General features: G+C 39.7%; 1 protein-coding gene across 1 annotated transcript in view; it reads left to right on the plus strand.

Annotated features, from left to right (window-relative positions):
- The first annotated feature begins 10,822 nt into the window (after positions 1-10,822).
- LOC134578518 (mucin-5B-like) overlaps positions 10,823-20,630 on the plus strand; it is a 144,203-nt gene continuing 134,395 nt past the window's right edge. Inside the window, exon 1 of the mRNA XM_063437502.1 lies at positions 10,823-10,876. Within this exon, the coding sequence (XP_063293572.1) occupies positions 10,823-10,876 (54 nt within the window). The remainder of the gene's footprint in view (positions 10,877-20,630) is intronic.

Consider the following 20,630-nt stretch of genomic DNA (forward strand, 5'->3'; position numbering starts at 1 on the left):
AACAAAACAAAATACATTTAATTGTGATACCTTTTTAAATGAAGCCAATCACTAACACAAAATATTGGAGTTTTTTCTCAAGGAAAATGGATTGCTAGAAATTGCGGTATCATTTGCACTTCTGAGGTTACCATTTTTATCTTTAAATTACGGTGTTTTATTCTCATTACAAATTGTTGTGTGTGAAGTAATACAGTGAAAAAGGAGAGTTAAATTAAGAGGACCTACTGTCTTAAGAGTGACACATAATGATCGTGTTTATATCTCTATGCTGATTGTTTTTTTTTTGTATTAGAATATATGTGTATACTTTCGTAGAAATAGTCAGTATATTAGATAAAGACTTGAATATTTTTTTTAAAAAACAAAACAAAACATAGTTATAGTGGGAATATATATGGAATAGGAGTTGTGTCAAAGCCGAAATAAAAATAGAAATATAGAATGTGATGCTGCCATCTTCTGTTTTACTGTTCAAACAGTAGCATGTGGAAAGTTCTTAAATTATTATTATACTTCAATTATTATAACACAACTTGTCCTTTGGAGAAGACATGATAATTATTAGGAACTGTAAGGAAAGTTTATATAATTGTTGCTGCTGTGATCTCAAGAGAAAAAAACATTAAATTCTAAAATTGCTTTTTCTCTCTATAGCTCAGGGTGACGTTTGATTTGCCTAACAGGGTTATTCAGTAAAGTTAGAATTAAGGTGAATTTAAAACATAACTGAACTGGAACTGTAGCAGACTTGGAGAACTTTTTTATTTTGCCTACTTTGGCCTTAAATTTGAAATTTACTTTGATTTCACCTTGAATTCCAGATAATTGTCACTTTATTGAATAACTGCAAATGTTCATTTTCGGAATCAAAGAATCAACATTTTTGATGTTTATAACTGTCCATTAAATGTTTGAAGAAGGATTAAGTTGTTCTTGGAAGAAGACTGCCCGCCCTTTATTTAGACCCTCTTTAACTGTAAACTGCGTGTAGTGGCTTTCCATAGGAAGAGAGTTTTAATCTTTGCTCCCTTTCTTGAAAAAAATAAGTGTGTTTATCAGAGGAAAAAAATCATGACATGATTTAAAAATATATAGTGCCAATAAATTTTTTCACAAGAGGGATAATATAATCAGCAAATTTCAATCACTTGAAAAAGTAACACTTCAATCACCATAACTAGAACAACACTTCATAATACTTATGGTGCCAAGAGTGAATCTGAAAGGTTTTATCACCCACAAAAAGGAAAAACTATTATACATCTATAGCTGCAATGGTAAACAGTTCACAGTCTAAAAAAAAAAAAAAAAAAATAGGGATTCTTCCTACAACTAAAGCACCAGTTTAAAAGGGGGGAATGTAAAGAAATGCGGCAGGAACCACCATCTGAATGCTCCTGAGAGATGAATGCAAACCAGAATACGGATAATAATTTAGCTGCATCAAGTGATTGTTTATATTTTGAGTGTGGTAATTAAGTATTGTGCAGCAGAATGACTTCTGGATGAAAGGAAAGTAGGGAGCCCAAAATAAATATTATCTTTGAATGAAGAGCTTGAAAGTAAGGGTCAGTCATGGGACAAGTCCAACAACACGATATGATAATCCCACTTCTCCTTGGTAGAGTCTACATTCAAACGGGAATTCCTTGGCTATTGTGGAATCCTGTATTAGAGGATGAGTATTTTAAATTGCTGTTTAAGATTACTGTTCCTGGTATTGAAAACTAGAACTCCAGAAAAAAGGATTACAATTTTCTGCTTGGGAATTACTACATGAACTTGGGTAAGGAACACCCCATCGCCAGGTTAAAATATGACATGCATTATTTTTTCAAGACCCTGTGGTGGTTAAGAAATATTCATATAGGGATTTTTGTGCCTCACAAAGAAGAGTTATTGTCCTCTCAAAAGTTTATTTCTTGAATGAAACTACCGATATCCTGCATGTACAGAGATTGCTAGACAAGGTGTTACACTTCTATTTAAACCTTTGGTATTTAAAGAATCACTAGAGTGTCAGGAAAACTAAGCGGTTTTCCGGACACTATAGTGCCTTGAGGGTGCCCCCACAGTCAGGGCCCCTCTCCCGTGGCGCTGCAGGGGTTAGAACCCCTTCAGCAGCTTACCTTTTTCCAGCGCCTCCCTCGGCGCTGGTGACGAATGTGAATGCGCAGCAAGTGCCGCGCTCGCATTCAAAGTGTCCATACGAAAGCATTTCTCTATGTTTTCCTATCGACGCTCTGCGCGATGGAGGCATAATATGCCTCCAGCGTCGCAGATGCGCAGACAGCCACTAGAGGCTGGATTAACCACAAATGTAAACTGCTATGTTTGCATCTGAAGGGTTAAAACCTGAGGGACCTGGCACCCAGACCACTTAATTGAGCTGAAGTGGTCTGGGTGACTATAGTGTCCCTTTAAACTTTTGGTATTTATACTAAGCTACGTGATAGTTACTTACTTTGACATTATATCAATCAATGAGATTTGAGAGAAAAAAAAGTTTGAAGTGGAGAAAATGCAGAAAATTCAGAGATAAAACAGAGACAGAAGTAGCAAGGTCATACTGAAACAAGGAAAACCATTCTTATACTACGGTGGGCCGTAATGGTTATGGTGCTTGAAGTTTTCCTTTATTATTATTAAACATAACTTACCTTGAAGCAGTACAAGTGAAATCTAATTCACTAAAAGGAGAACTGAAACACAATTTCCAAAATTTAAGGTAAAAGAAGTTTAATTGGATATTTTTTCTAATTTAACTATATTCCCAGGCTGGCTATCTTTAAATATCTTTCCAGTTCTCTGTAGTTTATTGTCTAAGAAATACATTCAATTTATTTATTTTTTGTTCTTTTTTTTATTTCTATGTTTCCTAAGTTGCTATTTACTTTATTTTATAATAGTGATGACCTTTCCATCATAATTATTTCATTTTGACTAATAAAGTACCTTAAATTATGTGGCTCATGTAAATCAGTAGAGGGTGACAATGTGATGGTGGAATAATAGCGTTCTCACCAAGAACTGGTCTATGGGAGGTGTCCAAAAGAATGAGGTGGCAAAGGTCCAGTCTCATGGTGAGTTCCCAGTCATTTACACATACAGTGAACAAACATTTCAATAGTTCTCATAATTGTAAAATGCAGCTTAAGTTAATCTGGGTACCAAAAATACATTTACCTTAATTATAATTATTTAGAATTTCATCTAGGTTATGCCACTGGTGTCTAGTGGTAATAGCTATATGCCCTTAAAAAGATCAAAATTAATAAAACCCTTAAAGTTATTTTTATTGGTATGTTCAAGGGAAAAAAAGGATGTTCACCAGATTCTATTTTTTAAATTGACAAGTGGCAATATTAGCAAAAGTCAAATCTTATATCAGACCATTGTAGGTAGTTTGGGTAGAGGCAATAGATAACTTGTTGGCATTAACAGAAAAACACACTAGTGTTCTAAGGAAAAGAGCCTTGCGAGATCTGAGTAACAGAAGTTTGTATGTTTACCTAAATGAAAATTTTAGTTATACACTGTTAGCTCAAAAGACAACAAATACAGGGTGCGCTAAATAAAATAAAGGGAGATGAAAAAGTCTTTAGGTACAATGTGGACCTTGAGTGAGTGTTCTTAGGTTCTTTCTTTGGGATCTCAGTAGACGAATATGGAATACAAAAGCAGAGAGGGGAGACCAATAGTGCAAAACCGTAATGCGGAAAGGATCACGAACAACACAGACATGGAGAAGTGCCAACTTACAATTTAAAGAGCTAAGCCCAGCTCTAGGTAAAACAGCATACAGTGGTATTTAGTACTCCCCACATGTAGGATATTGCTGGACAATTGGAGGTGTCTTCACAAGATTCTTTACACCATCCCAGACAGACGTCAGCATATAAAATATATAAAAGATGGAAAAACCCAATATTTGCACATAAAATTGTATTATATTGTCACTGTTTTTTAATATTTTTTAATATTCTGTATGTTCTCCTCCAACCATAATTACATTCCACCCCTTTGCCCTTTAAATATAGTGCCCACACTTACATTTCACCCCTTTTACCCTTCAACAATATGGCCGCCTTCTATTTACACTCCATTCTACTAAGATGGTCCCAGGGCCACGCCCTCGCGACCTTTAACCTTTCATTTCGCAACCTAATTTCTTCCCTCCCTCGCATAAAAGTCTATTTCTTTTTATACCCCTCAGGTCATATGTGGGTTTAGTACTACCCTATACTATTAAAATATAAAAACAATTTATTTTCACTATTTTAATATGTCCACCATTTTGGCGCCAATCTTTGAAATGCATTGCAAATTAGCTGCCTATATAATGTGAATAGCCAGGATTATTTACTCTACACTTGAAAAAGCCTACTGTTTGGCGAAACACGTTGTGTATTTTTACTTTGTTTTTAATTAAAGTATTTTGTGACTACCACTTATCTTTGGTTAGTACATTTACTTTATATGTTGCTGTTTTATCCTGGCTGATTTTTTTTAAACAAGATCCAGTACTTCAAAAGAAATCCCTGGTGGGGATTATTCCACCAACGCTTGGTTCATAGAGCAGTGTGGCTGCTCTGAACACTGTAAGTACGTTTCTTTTTTATTCCACTGTCATTTTATATATGGAAAACACTATGGGCCCTCTCTTGTGATTTTATTTTCATAAGTCCGGCACTGCAAGCATCATTAGAGGAATATCCTACATGTGGGGAGTTAAAATACCACTGTATGCTGTTTTACTCAGAGCTGGTCATAGCTCTTTAAATTGTAAGTTGGCACTCTTAGGACCTCAGTGTTGTCTGTTGTTGCAGTATCACCAAAGTTATTGCACCATTGGGTTTTTCCATCTTTTATATATTTTATATGCTGACGTCTCTCTGGGATGGTGTAAAGAATCTTGTGAAGACACCTCCAATTGTCCAGCAATATCCTACATGTGGGGAGTACTAAATACCACTGTATGCTGTTTTACCTAGAGCTGGGCTTAGCTCTTTAAATTGTAAGTTGGCACTTCTCCATGTCTGTGTTGTTCGTGATCCTTTCCGCATTATGGTTTTGCACTATTGGTCTCCCCTCTCTGCTTTTGTATTCCATATTCGACTACTGAGATCCCAAAGAAAGAACCTAAGAACACTCACTCAAGGTCCACATTGTACCTAAAGACTTTTTCATCTCCCTTTATTTTATTTAGCGCACCCTGTATTTGTTGTCTTTTGTTCTCTCCATTCTTTGAAGGGTTTGAGGGTTACCCTTCCTTTCAGGTGTGCAGCTCTATCCCCCCTTGTGATCAGTACTGTAGCGCTGTTCCCCTCCCTTTCTATTTAATACACTGTTAGCTGTTGGTTACAGTGAAGAGGTAGGTACTGAGAATTCTGTACATTGAAGCTCAATCATTGGTTAGGTGGGATGTAAATATTGTGGCTGCTGGGGGATATGATAAACTGAGTAAGAAAAGGTGTAATCTAGATATGCTAAATAATATTATATTGACAATATCTACCTGTTATCGAGTGCACAATTTTCTAGATTATTCATACATCCTCAACCTTAATTTCTCAGTAAGAAACGGTAGGATGTTCATTATATTGCTTATAGAATAGTGTATGTCCATCAAAAAAAGAGGTAATTCGATCACATTACCAAAAGATAACTAAAGAAGAGAATTTCACGGACATGGAAGATAACACATTAGGGAGCCTATGAGGCATTATATACCAATAGAGAAGTCATTTGTAGCTAGATTTTCTGGTTTTGGTTTCACATTGCAGAGTGGTGTGTCAAGTGAAATATTCTATACTAGACTTGTTCTGGCAAGGAAAAGCTGAGCTCAGTGTGCCAATGGTCAACAAAAGGGAAACGAGAGAAAGAAAGTTGAGAGGCACAGATTCTGTAAACAAGAGTAATTGGCTAGGGTTTTGATATACTCAATTTATCACTGGGTGAGAGAGTTTGTTTTGTTTGTTTTGTCTGGTATCTTGGATCAATATGTTAATCCAGTTATGGATTAAGGAATTCTTTCAGGAGCTATGTCTCTCAAACAACAAATGCAAGACATAAATAAATCACTTGATAATATTAAACACGTAGAAATCCAACATGTAGCATGCGCCTTTTCAAAATGCCATCACCAACTATTTACAGGCCATATTTTATAGCTTTAATCATTTACAACTATATGTCTCATTTAGGGCCAGCAACAAACAATGTGCTTCCTGGGTCCAAAAAACTCAAATGCCATCTTATGAACCTCCTATGAACCTCCACTATGATTACAACACAAACAAAAGCTTTATTTTGCGGCACCCCTCTTTGATAAGCCCTTAGCACTGCCATTTACCAAATTAATTTAGTGGGAGTGGGGTTGCAAGATATTATAAGACATAAGCCAGAGGATTAATCCAGTATTGCTCAGCTGGTCGTTAGTCAAAAACAACCATACTACTGCATCACTATAGACACAAGTAATAGCTTGTTAGTTCAACTTGTAAACCAATTTGGCATGTGGCAGACTGTTTTTTAAAACAGGCTAATATCATGGGATTTGTAGGAAGGGCCAGACTAGAGATACAGAGCAGCCCTGAAAAAAAAATCTATGCCAGCTCTGTAAGTCATTGCGCCATGTTTTGTCACATGTAATATCTTATATATATTAAAAGTAATATATATTAAATGTTTTACTCTTGCATATTATATATATTAAATGTTTTACTCTGAAAAGATTTTTTTTTTAATATAAAATATTGGTCATTTCAGAGTAAAACATTTAATTATACAGTAAGCATACTAATATGTAGACACAGACAATCTCACTGACACACACAAGCTCACTGATACACAGCCTGATAGACAAATTATCTCACTGATATGCATAAGCGCATTGACATAGAAACACAAGCTCACAGATGCACACAGATAGGCTCTCTGACAGACAATTTCACTGACATACACAGACAAGCTTATTGGTATACACACAAACGTAGTACAGGCAAACTCTGACATGCACAAGCTTACTACAGACAAGCTCACTGTCACTCACACACACACACACACACACGCACACAAACATGCTCACTACAGACAAGCTCACACACACATGCTCACTACTCAAAAGCTCACTGATACATATATACTTCCTATAGACAAGCTCACTGACACACACAAGCTCACTAACATACAAATGCTCACTACAGACAAGCTCACTGACACACACATACAAGCTCACTCACTAGCAGGCGCACATACACACACACACACAAGCTCACTCACAGCACGCGCACACACACACAAGATCACTCACTAGCAGGCACACACAAGCTCACTCACTTGCACACACACACAAGCTCACTCGCTAGCAGACATACACACACACGCTCAATCACTAGAAGGCACACACAAGCTCTCTCACTAGTAGGCACACACACACACAAGCTCTCTCACTAGCAGGCACACACACACACACAAGCTCACTCACTAGCAGGCAAAGACACACAATTACTGTCATTGCTGAAGCTTACCTGACACTAATAGGTAAGTTACCATTTTGTGGCCTCTTCCTTCCAGCAAGGTCACCAAAGTGCCTGAGGTCAGGGCTTGTGTGCGGGAAGCAGATCTATATTCAGGGGTGGGGCTTGTGCATGGAGGCGGGGCATGCGGCCAAAAGTGCTGTTAATTGTGCTGGGAGACTGACAGGTCTCCCTCCGGCTGCTAGAAGCCTAATTGCGGCCACACCAGCCCCCAGCTCCTCCCTCTTTACTCCCCTTGGACTGACATGTGAAAATATTTAAATGTCATTAGACTGATGATCAGGGCTGTCAGCCCGGCGGCCGCGGCCCACCGGGAAATTTCCCCCGTCTTCACATATATATTCAGGTCTATGTGGACCAGGATAGGTCATTTTTTATGAAGTGCCATGAGGACTATGTGTCTCCTTGCACTACAGAATAAAAGGGGCTTGATACATTAACATAATGTTGGAATGACTTGCCATGGGAAGCCCCTGTAATGAATTCATATTATTACATTGTTATCAAAAAAATTTAATTAAAAGCTGAAGGTGGGATTTGACATCAGAAGCCTTCTTCCTTCTCTAGTGACGTCTCTTTCTTTCATGCTACTTCCTATTCACTACAAAGAAAGAAGGAAACAGTTATAATGCATTTCCCAGATAAACTTTCACAATGCAGAATCATCAACTAATATAATATACCTCTCACAGGATTGCATTAAAAATAAATGTTTTAGAGTCTTGAGGATGGTTTTGGCATCATAAAAAAAGGAAACATCCAAACAGCCAGTACTTGGGAAAGCAACATAGGAGAATAAAAGTATAATGATGATGTTACATTCATTTTAAAAATAAATAGGAAAGAAATATGGCAACCCACAGAATGACAGATGTAAACAAGAGTAAGTGATTATTCCTTATATTACTCTTGAATACTAAGGTAATAGTACATCATATTACATGGAACTCTAGGGCAAAAAGGGATTCCCAGGTTTAGATAAATTGTGTTAGAATATACAAAATTAAATTAAGAAAATACAATACACCTCTAAAGTCTCTGTATGTACAAAACTGAATGAGGTTGTATATAGCTACAGGCAGATCCACTTCCCCAACCAGAGTGAGAGGCTCAACCTTTGATGAGTCTTTCATGCTGGTCATTGGTGTCTGATCTTACCTTGTTAGGCAAGTATTTCTGGGAAAAGTGGTCTATATGGAAATGCTCAATAAACTGACGTCTTGATCTAGCTTACAGCTCAAGGCAGAAACAAAGCTTGATCTATAATACACAGGTATAACTCCTCCTTTGCTTTATCGGATCCAATGTAAGGATATACATCTGCCATATATTTTAGAAATAACTGTGGGTATAATCTACTTTTATCAGAGATAGTGAACACAGAGTGAATGCAAAGTTGTCATGGTGCATCAACAGATAATGGAGCATTACTATTTATAATGTATTTTTAACTAAACATTGATAATTTCATGATCATCTAGTTGATTGTTCTAAATGGCCAATATGCATTATAAGACATAAGGGGTTGGAAAAACTAAAGTTGACCTCTAAAGAGCCTCTAATAACTAGTTATGTCCCCATTAATTATCCTCTCACCAAAGTAAGATGGTTGGGGATCTCCATATAACTTATTAACAAGGGGTGTACAATCAATGAATAACCCATTCATCTTTCACTCTGTGGATGAGAAGTGGAGGGTAATAAAGTATATATATATATATATGAAACCAAGAGACTGCACTCACCTGAACATGCATATGTTATATGGTGCTGCTGGGGCCAATTTATACAACATGCAATATCCAGCACACTCGCTCATTCACTAAACAGCCATTTCAAGTACGACTTGAAATGGCTGTTTAGTGAATGAGCGAGGATATATGAATTGGCCCCTATAATGTATGTTCAGATGAGTGCAGCCTCTTGGTTTCATATATTTATATTTGGGAGTCCAGGCCAACTCCTCGGCTTTGCACCCTTCCTGTTACAGGTGCTTCATTTAAGGGCTTTAATTAACCTTACCCTGCACAGAGTCCCAGAAGAAAGCTTTTCCCCAAGTATGTGCATTAATCTCATAAAAACATTGGGGTACATTGACATTGTGGCAGACAAATGCAATGTATGATCATATACTGTAACTAAACCCCAATTATTTTTTGCATTGGTGAAGAATTTGTAAATAAAACTATTACATTACGTGAGATTTGAAATGGCTGTTTAGTGAATGATCAAGTGTTCTGGATGTATACACCTTATGGACCAGGGTATTACCAACCCACTAATAATAGAGACAGATGATTTAAAGTCCATGGTCCATATTTGCTTGAGACAGGGGACTCTGAACCTTTTTGTCTCAACTGATTCCTCTCCTGCAACTGTCATCAAAACAAAACACTAAGCCCTCATTGAACACTATCCTAGCAACCTACTTTTCTACCCTACCCTTACCTTTTTTGTCACTATACCCCACTCCCTTTAGCATGCCATCTCATTGAGAAGGACCCTCAATCCCTCTGTTCTGTGTGTCCAACTTGTCTGGTTACAAATACATGCAGGAGCAGCCGCCTTAGGGCGCACCGACCTGAGGGGCGCAAAGATGTCGAGTGACCGGCGGGAGCACGGAGAACTCCGCTCCCGCCAGTCAGCAATGCCATAGTAGTAACTTACCGAGTTGGCTGGCTGTGCGATGGGGGGAAAAAACATCCAGCCACTGAGGTAGGAGGGTGGAGCAGTGAGGAGCAACCACGTCCCATCTCTTCATGAGCTAAAGGCCTTTAGCCCATCTCTTCATGAGCTAAAGGCCGCTGAGATATACCGGAGGGAAGCTACTATAGTGCAGCAACACCTCTGTTTAGCAATTATAAAAAACAGTAAGTCTGTGTGCGTATGCGCTGATGTATGTAAGAGTCAGTGTGTGTGTGTGTGTGTGTGTATAAACAGTGTGTGTGTTAGAACCAGTGTGTGTGTGTATGTGTGTGTGTGTGTGTGTGTGTGTGTGTGTGTGTGTGTGTGTGAAAGAGTTACTGTGTGTGTTAGTGCCAGTGTGTTTGTGTGTGTGGGTGTAAGACTCAGGGTGTTTGTGTGTGTGTGTGTGTGTAAGAGTCATTGTGTGTGTTTGTGTATAAGCAGTGAGTGTGAAATAGCCAGTGTGTGTTTATGTATAAGCAGTGTGTGTGTAAGAGCCAGTGTGTAAGAGCCAGTGTGTGTAAGAGCAAAAAATTAGGATGAAGACACAAAAACATGAAAAGAATGACAAACAGGAGATATAATATACAAAAATGGAAAACAAGAAAGAAAAAGGTGACAAGATGCGCAAATGGGCAAAAGAATGGGTAAGAGGGGCAAAAGCTGGGATATTAGACAGACAGTTGAAGAAAAAATTTTGGGACAGCAAAATGTGCTTTCGCCTGTGTAGACAGAAGTCCTTGCACCGGCCACGAATACATTTTGTTAGTCCACCCATTGTACAGCGCTGTGGAAGTTGTTGACGCTTTTTAAATAATAATAATAATAATACATAATAACTTAGTGTCACCTATAGATGACTAGAATAAGCCTAGTTCTCTTGTCTCAAGTATTAACAATATGCCCCCACTGAAGGCTATGTTATGAACAATTACAAGAATTAGATACATTATTTACTGGATTGTGCTACACATCCCACTTATGAGGTTTATTTACATTTAAGGGAATTGTTTATTATTTTTTTAAGCTGCTGTATTTCAATAAAGGCATATTTATCTTTTACCTGTAGGAACATTTTTTGTTTCTTTCATCCACCTACACTTTTGGAGCTCACATACTATATTTTACAGTGTTATCATGTCCCTTAGGTCCCCAATTGTATCTTCAGTTGTGAGTTTTGCCATTGAGGTTTGTGGTGCCCAATGGGTTTTCATGCATAGCCTGCAGGTTTTTGGGAGGTCGTGGTGTGCTCTCCCTTGTGCTCTGTTGTTTGGAGTGTCTAATGTTGAGTGGTGCTGAGGTTGGGAAGGCATGAGTTTGGTTTACTTTGATGTCCACTCTAGGTGGTAGTATAGGGTATAGGTCGCATTGTCTGTGTGTGCTTGCGGTTCGGGTGAGGGATGGGGTGTCGCACTGTCTAGGGATCCTGCGGTGATCGTGATGGTCGATGGTTTACTTTCTAAACCATCGACCATCACGATCACCGCAGGATCCCTAGACAGTGCGATCTCCTATTGGTCCGCAGGCTCGTAGTTAGTGATGTGGTGTCGGGTTGGGGAGGAGTGAGGGACGTTAAACGAGAAGGTATAATTGAGGAACTATGTACAACGGTCACGTTGAGAAGCCGCGTTTCGAGGTAGGATACAGAGAGAGGCATATCTGTAGTGAGATTAGGTGGTGAAAAGTAGGGTCACCGGTTCGCCGGAAGCCACCATCCCCTGCGATCCTCCCTTCCCCCTGGGAGCAGGATAGATGTTGGATGTGAGGTGGAAAGGGGGAAGGGAGAGAGAGTGTGAGAGAGATAAAAAATAAAGAGGGAGACTATTCTGACTATATGGCTTGGTCCTGGGTTCAGCAATGGGGTGCATTGGCTGTGGCATAGCTAGGTGGAGTGGCTGTGTGTACCTTCCGTGTGACCCCATAGAGGTGTCTTGTGATGGGTTGTTCTCTGGTTAGAAGCCACTGGCTGTACAGGGGTCCCATATTTTGTGAAATGTTTTTGGGGTGTCATGTATCTGGGCTGTCAATTTGTCTAAGTGGTGCATTTCTCGGATTTTACATTTTACTGTTTCTAGGTTGGGTTTACGTTGGTCTGGCCATAGTTCTCCAACTGCTCGGCGCATTGCCAGTGTTAGTCGGGCTATCAGTTTATTTTCACTCCTGCTGAAGGAGTCTGTTGGTCTGGACAGTAGCAGTGTCCATGTTTCGGTCAGAACGGGTGTGGTGATGACCTGCTTGAGTAGAGAGGGAATTGGTGTCCAGAAAGGTTTGAATTTTGGGCAGTCCCTCCAACAGTGGAGAAACGTCCATTTTCCCCGCACTGCTTCCAGCATTGGTTGGTGGTGTTCTCCATATGTTGTGCAGTCTGTCAGGTGTGAGATACCAATGGAAAATCATTTTATAAGTTTGCTCTTTATGTGTGATGCATGTTGTCAGGGAGAGCATTGTTTCCCATATTTCATGCCAGTCACTGGGTTCCTTGGGGGGGCCCAGGTCACGTTGCCACGCCGCTATGTAGGGAAGCATAAGTTATGAGATATGCATGGTTAGTGTAATGTAAATCATTGAGATTTGTCCTTTTTGCGTGGGTTTTTCGAATGTTGTTGGTTGGACTTGTCGGATTATCGTGGAATTAGCCAGATCCCACAGTTGCATGTAGCAAAAGTGATCTGAAGTGCGTAGGGGGTCAGGGTTGGTTAGGTCTGAGTATTCAATGACCTTAGAATGTCGGAGCAGTGGAGCAATCTCGATATGGCTCGATTGTCGAAGTTAGTAAAGTGCTTGGTGGTCATCCCTGGGGGAAAGAGGTGTGAGAAAATCAGCCTTTTTCTACCTTTGTTCGTGCAACCTTTGGTTTGATTTTTGTTTATATTTCGTTCGGTGTTCCCCATGCCTGAAACTTGCATAAAAGCCAGTGTGGCACAATAAAATTTGATTCCTGTTACACCTTTCATCATGTTTCAGCTGATGTTTGGGTACCTGATTACTGCTTTGGGGAAATTCAGCTTGAGCACTTCATCTACTCTGGAATACTAGGCGAACTGAGAACCGAACGGTGAGATATAATCACACTTGCTCTTAGCCATTCGGGTAAAAACTGACGAACCCCTAGCAACCACTTCAGGGTACTTATAGGCGATTGCTATATACGGGAGTAAGTCAGGATAGGAAAGAGGAAAGGTCATATTTCATTTTCAATGCATCCCATAGGGCTAAGGTGTGGGTTATTGCTGGTGAAGTGGGTGGTGGGAGTGCTCCGTAAGTCTGGGGGACCCACATGTAGTGTGTGTTGAGGTCTCATCCCAAGATATTGTGCTCCAAATCTACCCATCGTTTTCCCCCGGTGGTGAATGCCATTGCTGAAGTTGCGCCAGTTGTGCTGCACGGAAATATTGTTCGAAATTGGGTAGGATTAGGTCTCCGTGTGATGTCAGTAAATACATTGTGGTGCATCTGATTATTGGTTTCTTATTGTTCCTAATGAATTTGTCGATGGCGGCTTGGAGCCGTTTTAAATCTTTTCATATCAGGGGATTGTCAAGGTTTGAAAGAGGTTTAAGAAGGGTGGGAGCAAATTCATTTTTATCGTTGCAACGTGGCCTAGCCAAGATATGTTTAGGGCTTGCCATCTTTGTAAGTCTGTGTAGGTTGCGTTGATCAGTGGTGTATAGGTAATAAGGAATGGTGAGTGCGCTTACAATAAATAAAATACAGTGTTAATCACACTTAAAAAATCTGAAGGGCATATAACACATTTGATTAAAATGCAATTAAAGTGCTATAGTGCTTTAAGAGATTTACAAAATATGTGAAGTGCCAAAGTGCATATATGTGCAGACAAGGGATATCCAATATCCTCATGGATACACGGATACACGGTGTAGGTGCAAAAACTTCCGGATTGTTCAGATGCCGAACAATCCGGAAGTTTTTGCACCTACACCGTGTATCCGTGTATCCATGAGGATTGAGTTGCGAGGAGGACACTCTGATTATAGACCTTCTCTCTCTTTCTCGGACTATCGGCAGCAGGTTGCAGGAGACTGGTGTTTTATATTTTTATGCATTGGTAATAAAGAAATTCTTGGTTTACACATATCCGGACTGGCCCACGTTCTTTCTACACTGAGTGGATCCCACGATCACTGGGGGCTGATCCTCCCTGGAGCCTGATAGTTTGGGGTGGTACTTCAACCACTCCACCATTGTGAGTGAGGTACTTATTTATTTATTGTTAATTCTGCACTGTACAAACATATTGCACTAGGTGTTGTATTATTTGTATTACAGAGCCGTGTATTTTTTGTTCCAGAAGCTCTGCAAGTATATCAGTCCTTTTTTTATTTATATTGGATATCCCTTGTCTGCACATATATGCACTTTGGCACTTCACATATTTTGTAAATCTCTTAAAGCACTATAGCACTTTAATCGCATTTTAATCAAATGTGTTATATGCCCTTCAGATTTTTTAAGTGTGATTAACACTGTATTTTATTTATTGTAAGCGCACTCACCATTCCTTATTACCTATTTAGCACTTAGGAGATCTCACCAGGACTCCCAGTGAGTTGCAGCTATTTGTTTCTATTTATATTGTGTATGCTCGCTATACATATATATTTTCCTCCTTTTGCGCTATTTAACCTTCCGTCGATATAGATCAGTGGTGTATAGTTTAACCCCTTAAGGACCAAACTTCTGCAATAAAAGGGAATCATGACATGTCACACGTGTCCTTAAAGGGACACTCCAGGCACCCAGACCACTTCGGCTCATTGGAGTGGTCTGGGTGCCAACTCCCACTACCCTTAACCCTGCAAGTGTAATTATTGCAGTTTTTTTTAAACTGCAATAATTACCTTGCAGGGTTAAGTCCTCCCCTAGTGGCTGTCTATTAGACAGCCACTAGAGGACACTTCCTGCTTCATAGCACAGGTTTTCTGTGCTACAGCATCGCTGGACGTCCTCACGCTGTGTGAGAACCTCCAGCGTCGCTCTATTCCCCATAGGGAAGCATTGAAATTCATTTTCAATGCTTTCCTATGGGGTGCGCTAATGCGCATGCGCGGCATTGCCGAGCATGCGCATTAGGTCTCCTCGGCCGGCGGGCGAGATCAGTCTCGCCCACCGGCCGACGTTAGCAGAAGGTGGAGCGGCGGGGGAGGAGGAAGCAGCGACATGGGACCTGTCGCTGCCCCTCGTAAGTGACTGAAGGGGTTTTCACCCCTTCAGCAACTGGGGATTGGGGGGTGGGAGGGAGAGGGTTCCTCCAGTGCCAGGAAAACGGATTGTTTTCCTGGCACTGGAGTTTCCCTTTAAGGGGTTAAAGAGTATTCTTCTTCTAGGTTGGATGATATATGAATTCCTAGGTAAGTGAGAGGGTTCTGTGTGATTCTAAGTGGGAAAGTGGCGCTGATGACACATAGTTGTGTGTCGTCTAGAATCGGTGGAATCAGTTTGGATTTTGAAAGATTCGTTTTGTACCCTGTAAGGGTGGCGTAGCAAGTTATTAGTACGAGCGTGATGTGGAGAGAGTTAACCAGGTTCGTCAGTGTAAGCAGGATGTCGTCTGCGGATGCTGCGACTGTGTATGTGTCTTGTCTGATTTGTACGCCAGTCAAATTAGGGTGGGTGCAGATGGCGTGTAACAGTGGCACAAGGGAGATGGCATAGAGGAAGGGGAGAGGGGGTACACTTGGCGAGTGCCGTTATTGATCGTGAAGGAGCGTGCTACCAAGTTTGGGACTAAGAGGTGTCCTCGTGGGCAGTCGTAGAGCAATTTGATAATGTTGAGGAAGTTAGGGGGAAATCCTAGTACTTGAAATAAATAGGGCCAGAAGAGGTGATCAAATGCCTTTTCATTGTCTAGGGAGATGATCGCCGTGGTAATATGACTTTTAAGGGCATACCAAATTGTGTATGTTTTGCACGTGTTATCTGCTGCTTGACACCTGGGGATGAATCAGACTTTGTCTAGGTGTATGATTTTGGGGAGGAAGGGGTTAAGACTGTTTGCTAGAATTTTTGTGATGAAGGTGCGTCTGTTCGTGAAGTGCATTTCTTGTACGATGATGATATCCGCCTCCATGGTCGGTGACGTTAGTGGGTGGGTTGAGGCCCATGGAATTTATGGAAATTAATCTGATGGTTAGTGTGAAGGGAGGCATTGTTTGCAGGGCTTTGAGAAAGAAGGGATGAGGGCAAGGGAAAACACCCCCCCAACCTTTTTAACTCTGTCCTTTCTCATATCAGTGACTGCTTATCTGTCATTTCCTCTTGGATGGTCATACCACAACTTATAGATCAATATGTCCAAGACTGAGTGTAGCGGAATGGATACTTGCTAGACACTTTTTACTCCCCATTTTCGGCTAACCGTACCACCTGTAACAGAGCTTCCACCTTTCGTGTGTTTCCCCCCTACGTGTGGTTCCTCTTTGGCCATTCTGGAGACTTCATACGAATGGAATCTTTTTGTATCCCGAACGAGGATCACCCCTGTGCCCCATTACAACGTTGACACCAACAACTTAACTGTGAAACCAAAAGGAAACCAGTTAATAAGTGCTTCTCTTGGGTGGTTGTCTCCCGAACGTGGGCAGCGGTACTTGGTCGTCGAGTGCCTGGAACTCTTTTCGGCTAGGCACTCGCGCGAACGCTGGTAAACCTTAGACCGCTGCCCGTTCCATTTCCCATCCACCTACATGAACGACGTTCGGGAGATATGAACAACCAAACATAAATATCCTAAAATAAAGAAAGTCCCTTGTATGGAGTTCGTACAAGAACCTCACGAACGGAGACCGGCCAGGGCACCAATTTCCCTGGAACTGTTTTGGGCTAGCGCCTCGTGTCTGGCTGGTCAAAACTTTACCACGATTTCCGTTCTGCCAAACCGATCTGAGTCATTCTTGGATATGTTGGACACTCAGATCAGAGCTATCGGGGAATGTACTTTTCGTGGGGTTCTGTGGTATGGTTGAGGTACTTTTGGGGAACAGGATATTTTGTTGGATTCTCTGTAGCTGGGAGATAATTAAATTAGATGTGTTTTCTCAGGCAATCATCTCTCAGGCACAGAGGATCCTGGGATTGAAACTCCTGCATTATTGTATGTAAAACCCCTTGCATGAGACTGGGCATAAAAGCCGTGTATGTGACAATAAACAAACTATTGTTCCTAATTATATTTTGGTGGATCCAGTGGAGAAGAGTCCCTGCTTGGGCTAGGGCTCCGCTACACTGAGCTCCCTCTAATGCACTCAAGCTCTACTACAATTTGTGACTACTCTATCTTACATAGTTACATAGCTGAAAAGAGACATGCGTCCATCAAGTTCAGCCTTTCTTACATTTGATTTCTGCTGTTGACCCAAAAGAATAAACAGAGAAAGGATAGGGGGCACTCCCGAGACCTGAATTTTGCATGAAAGGTGCTGCCGCTGTGACCAAGATTTCATGAATGAGAGAATAATGCAGCGCACTCAGACTACAAAAAAATACAAAAAACAAAGAAGGCTACTAAAATGCCTAACTCAGTATAAATATGGGGATTTGGTTCCACCATATGGCCATATGTTGTTAAGCCCACCACTACTTTCAAAGTACCCCATTATCGGTGGGTCCTACACTACACTGTGGGAGACAAAATAATAGTAATCGTGTTATAAATAATATAGTGTTAACCCCTTCAGGACGGAGTCAATAGTGCACGTTCTGATCAAAACAAAACGTAAACAAAAACTGGAATTTGCGCTATATGTCTGTTCACCCGTAGTTCCCCTCTTTCATATTATATGCACCCACACTTATTATATATCATTTTGTTCAGGAGAAACAGGGCTTTAATTTACCATTAACTATTCATATATGGAATATAATTTATTATGAATAAAATAAAAAAAACTGTGAGAAATATATTTATTTTTTAAAAATGTGTAGTTCCGCCTCACATTTTAGCTGTAAATGTCATAATACTGTTAGGTTTTACTGCAACAAAATGCACATATTTGTAATCAGCGATGTCTCACGAGTACAACAGTACCCCCCATTAACAGGTTTTATGTTGTTTTGGAAAGTTACAGGGTCAAATATAGAACGTTCCATTTTCAAATTGAAATTTGCCAGATTAGTAATGTTACCTTTGAGACGGTGTGGTAGCCCAGGAATGAGAATTACCCCCATAATGGCATACCATTTGAAAAAGTAGACAAGCCAAGGTATTGAAAGTGGGGTATGTTTAGTCTTTGTTAGTAGCCACTTAGTCACAAACACTGGCCAAAGTTAGCGTTCATATTTGTTTTTGTGTGAAAAAAGCAAAAAACGAATATTTGGCCAGTGTTTGTGACTAAGTGGCTACTAAGAAAGACTGGACATACCCCACTTGCAATACCTCGGGTTGTCTACTTTTGCAAATGGTATGCCATCATGGGGGTAATTCTCATTCCTGGGCTACCATACGCTCTCAAAGGCAACATAACCAATCTAGCAAATTTCAATGTGAAAAAAATGAAACGCAAGCCTTATATGTGACTCTCTAACTTTCCAAAACACCATAAAACCTGTACATGGGGGGTACTGTTATTCTCGGGAGACTTCACTAAACACAAATATTAGTGTTTTAAAACGGTAAAACATATTACAACAATAATATAGTCCATAAAAGTGCCGTTTGTTTGTAAAAAATGCAAAAAACGTCACTTTTGCTTAAAATATCATCGTTGTAATACAATTTACCAGTTTGAAACACTAATATTTGAGTTCAGCGAAGTCTCCCGAGTAAAACAGTACCCCCTATGTACAGGTTTTATGGTGTCGTGGAGTATTACAGGGTCAAATATAGTGCTTGCAAATTAAATTCTCTGCACTTTCTCCCTGTGTTGTCAGGCATGTCAATCAAATTTTAATTAATCAAATCACATAATTATGTTAAAAGATTATTTAAATATACATGTAGAATTTTAATATATATACATATATATGTATTTAAATGCTACGTGTATACTAATGTAATTTTTTATGTAATTATATGTATTTATCTATATATATATATATTTGCGGTTATTTGTATTTTATATATAGATAGATATATATAGAATGCCATTCTAAGTGTATTTTGTTACCAATATATATACATTAATAACAAAATACAGTTAGAATGAAATTACATATGAATATATAATTTATATTAAATTTTGTTTCAATATTTTATTTATTTATTTTATTATTTTATTTATTTATTATTTTAATTATACGTATATATATATAATATATATATGTACATCTATTATATATATAATATATATACATATTATATATATGTAACATCATTCTAAGTGTATTTTAATGCTAATATATAATATTAAAATACACTTTGTATGACGTTACATATATATAATATGTATATATATTATATATATATAATATATATACATATTATATATATATAAAAATATTTTCAATTTATTTTTTAACATGTTTAATTTCTTTTTTTATACTTTCTTACCAGCAGGGGGACTGTCTGATATTTTAGACAGTCCCCCTGCAGGCAGATCCATAGCCAGCTATAGGGGGCCATGTGATCGCTCTTTGAGAGCGATCACATGGCCCCCGGGGGCCTCATTTGCCGTGGGAGGGCTGCCTGGGCTGTCAGGCAGCCCCCCAGAAGAGGATCGCGGCGGAGGTAAGTATAACTTACCTCCTGGGGCTCAAAGCCGTTACGGCGTTCCATGCCGCCGCAACGGCTTTAAAGCCCATTATAATGGGGACGGCATGGAACGCCGTAACGGCGTTAACGGGTTAAATACTAGTAAGAGCATAGTGAGTATACAAACAAAAGTGATGAAAGCAATTAAAAGCAGTGTTAAAGCTAAATAATTAATGTGTTAGTGCTGAAAATGAGTATACTCACTAATGCAGATGACTGTGCTCACTGGAAAAAATAATAAAGGTGACTTGACTACTGATAAACTCCTCCTTAATATACACACCTGTGGCCACCTCTAAAGGAGACTCTGAAGCTGGGGGGGCCTGGGCGGGGTGCTTAACCCCTAAGGAATCTGGTCTGGACTCCAAATATAGAATAAACAGAGAAAGGATAGGGGGCACTCCCGAGACCTGAATTTTGCATGAAAGGTGCTGCCGCTGTGACCAAGATTTCATGAATGAGAGAATAATGCAGCGCACTCAGACTACAAAAAAATACAAAAAACAAAGAAGGCTACTAAAATGCCTAACTCAGTATAAATATGGGGATTTGGTTCCACCATATGGCCATATGTTGTTAAGCCCACCACTACTTTCAAAGTACCCCATTATCGGTGGGTCCTACACTACACTGTGGGAGACAAAATAATAGTAATCGTGTTATAAATAATATAGTGTTAAATACTAGTAAGA

This window comes from Pelobates fuscus, chromosome 12, assembly GCF_036172605.1.
Source record: "Pelobates fuscus isolate aPelFus1 chromosome 12, aPelFus1.pri, whole genome shotgun sequence".
Lineage (NCBI taxonomy): Eukaryota > Metazoa > Chordata > Amphibia > Anura > Pelobatidae > Pelobates > Pelobates fuscus.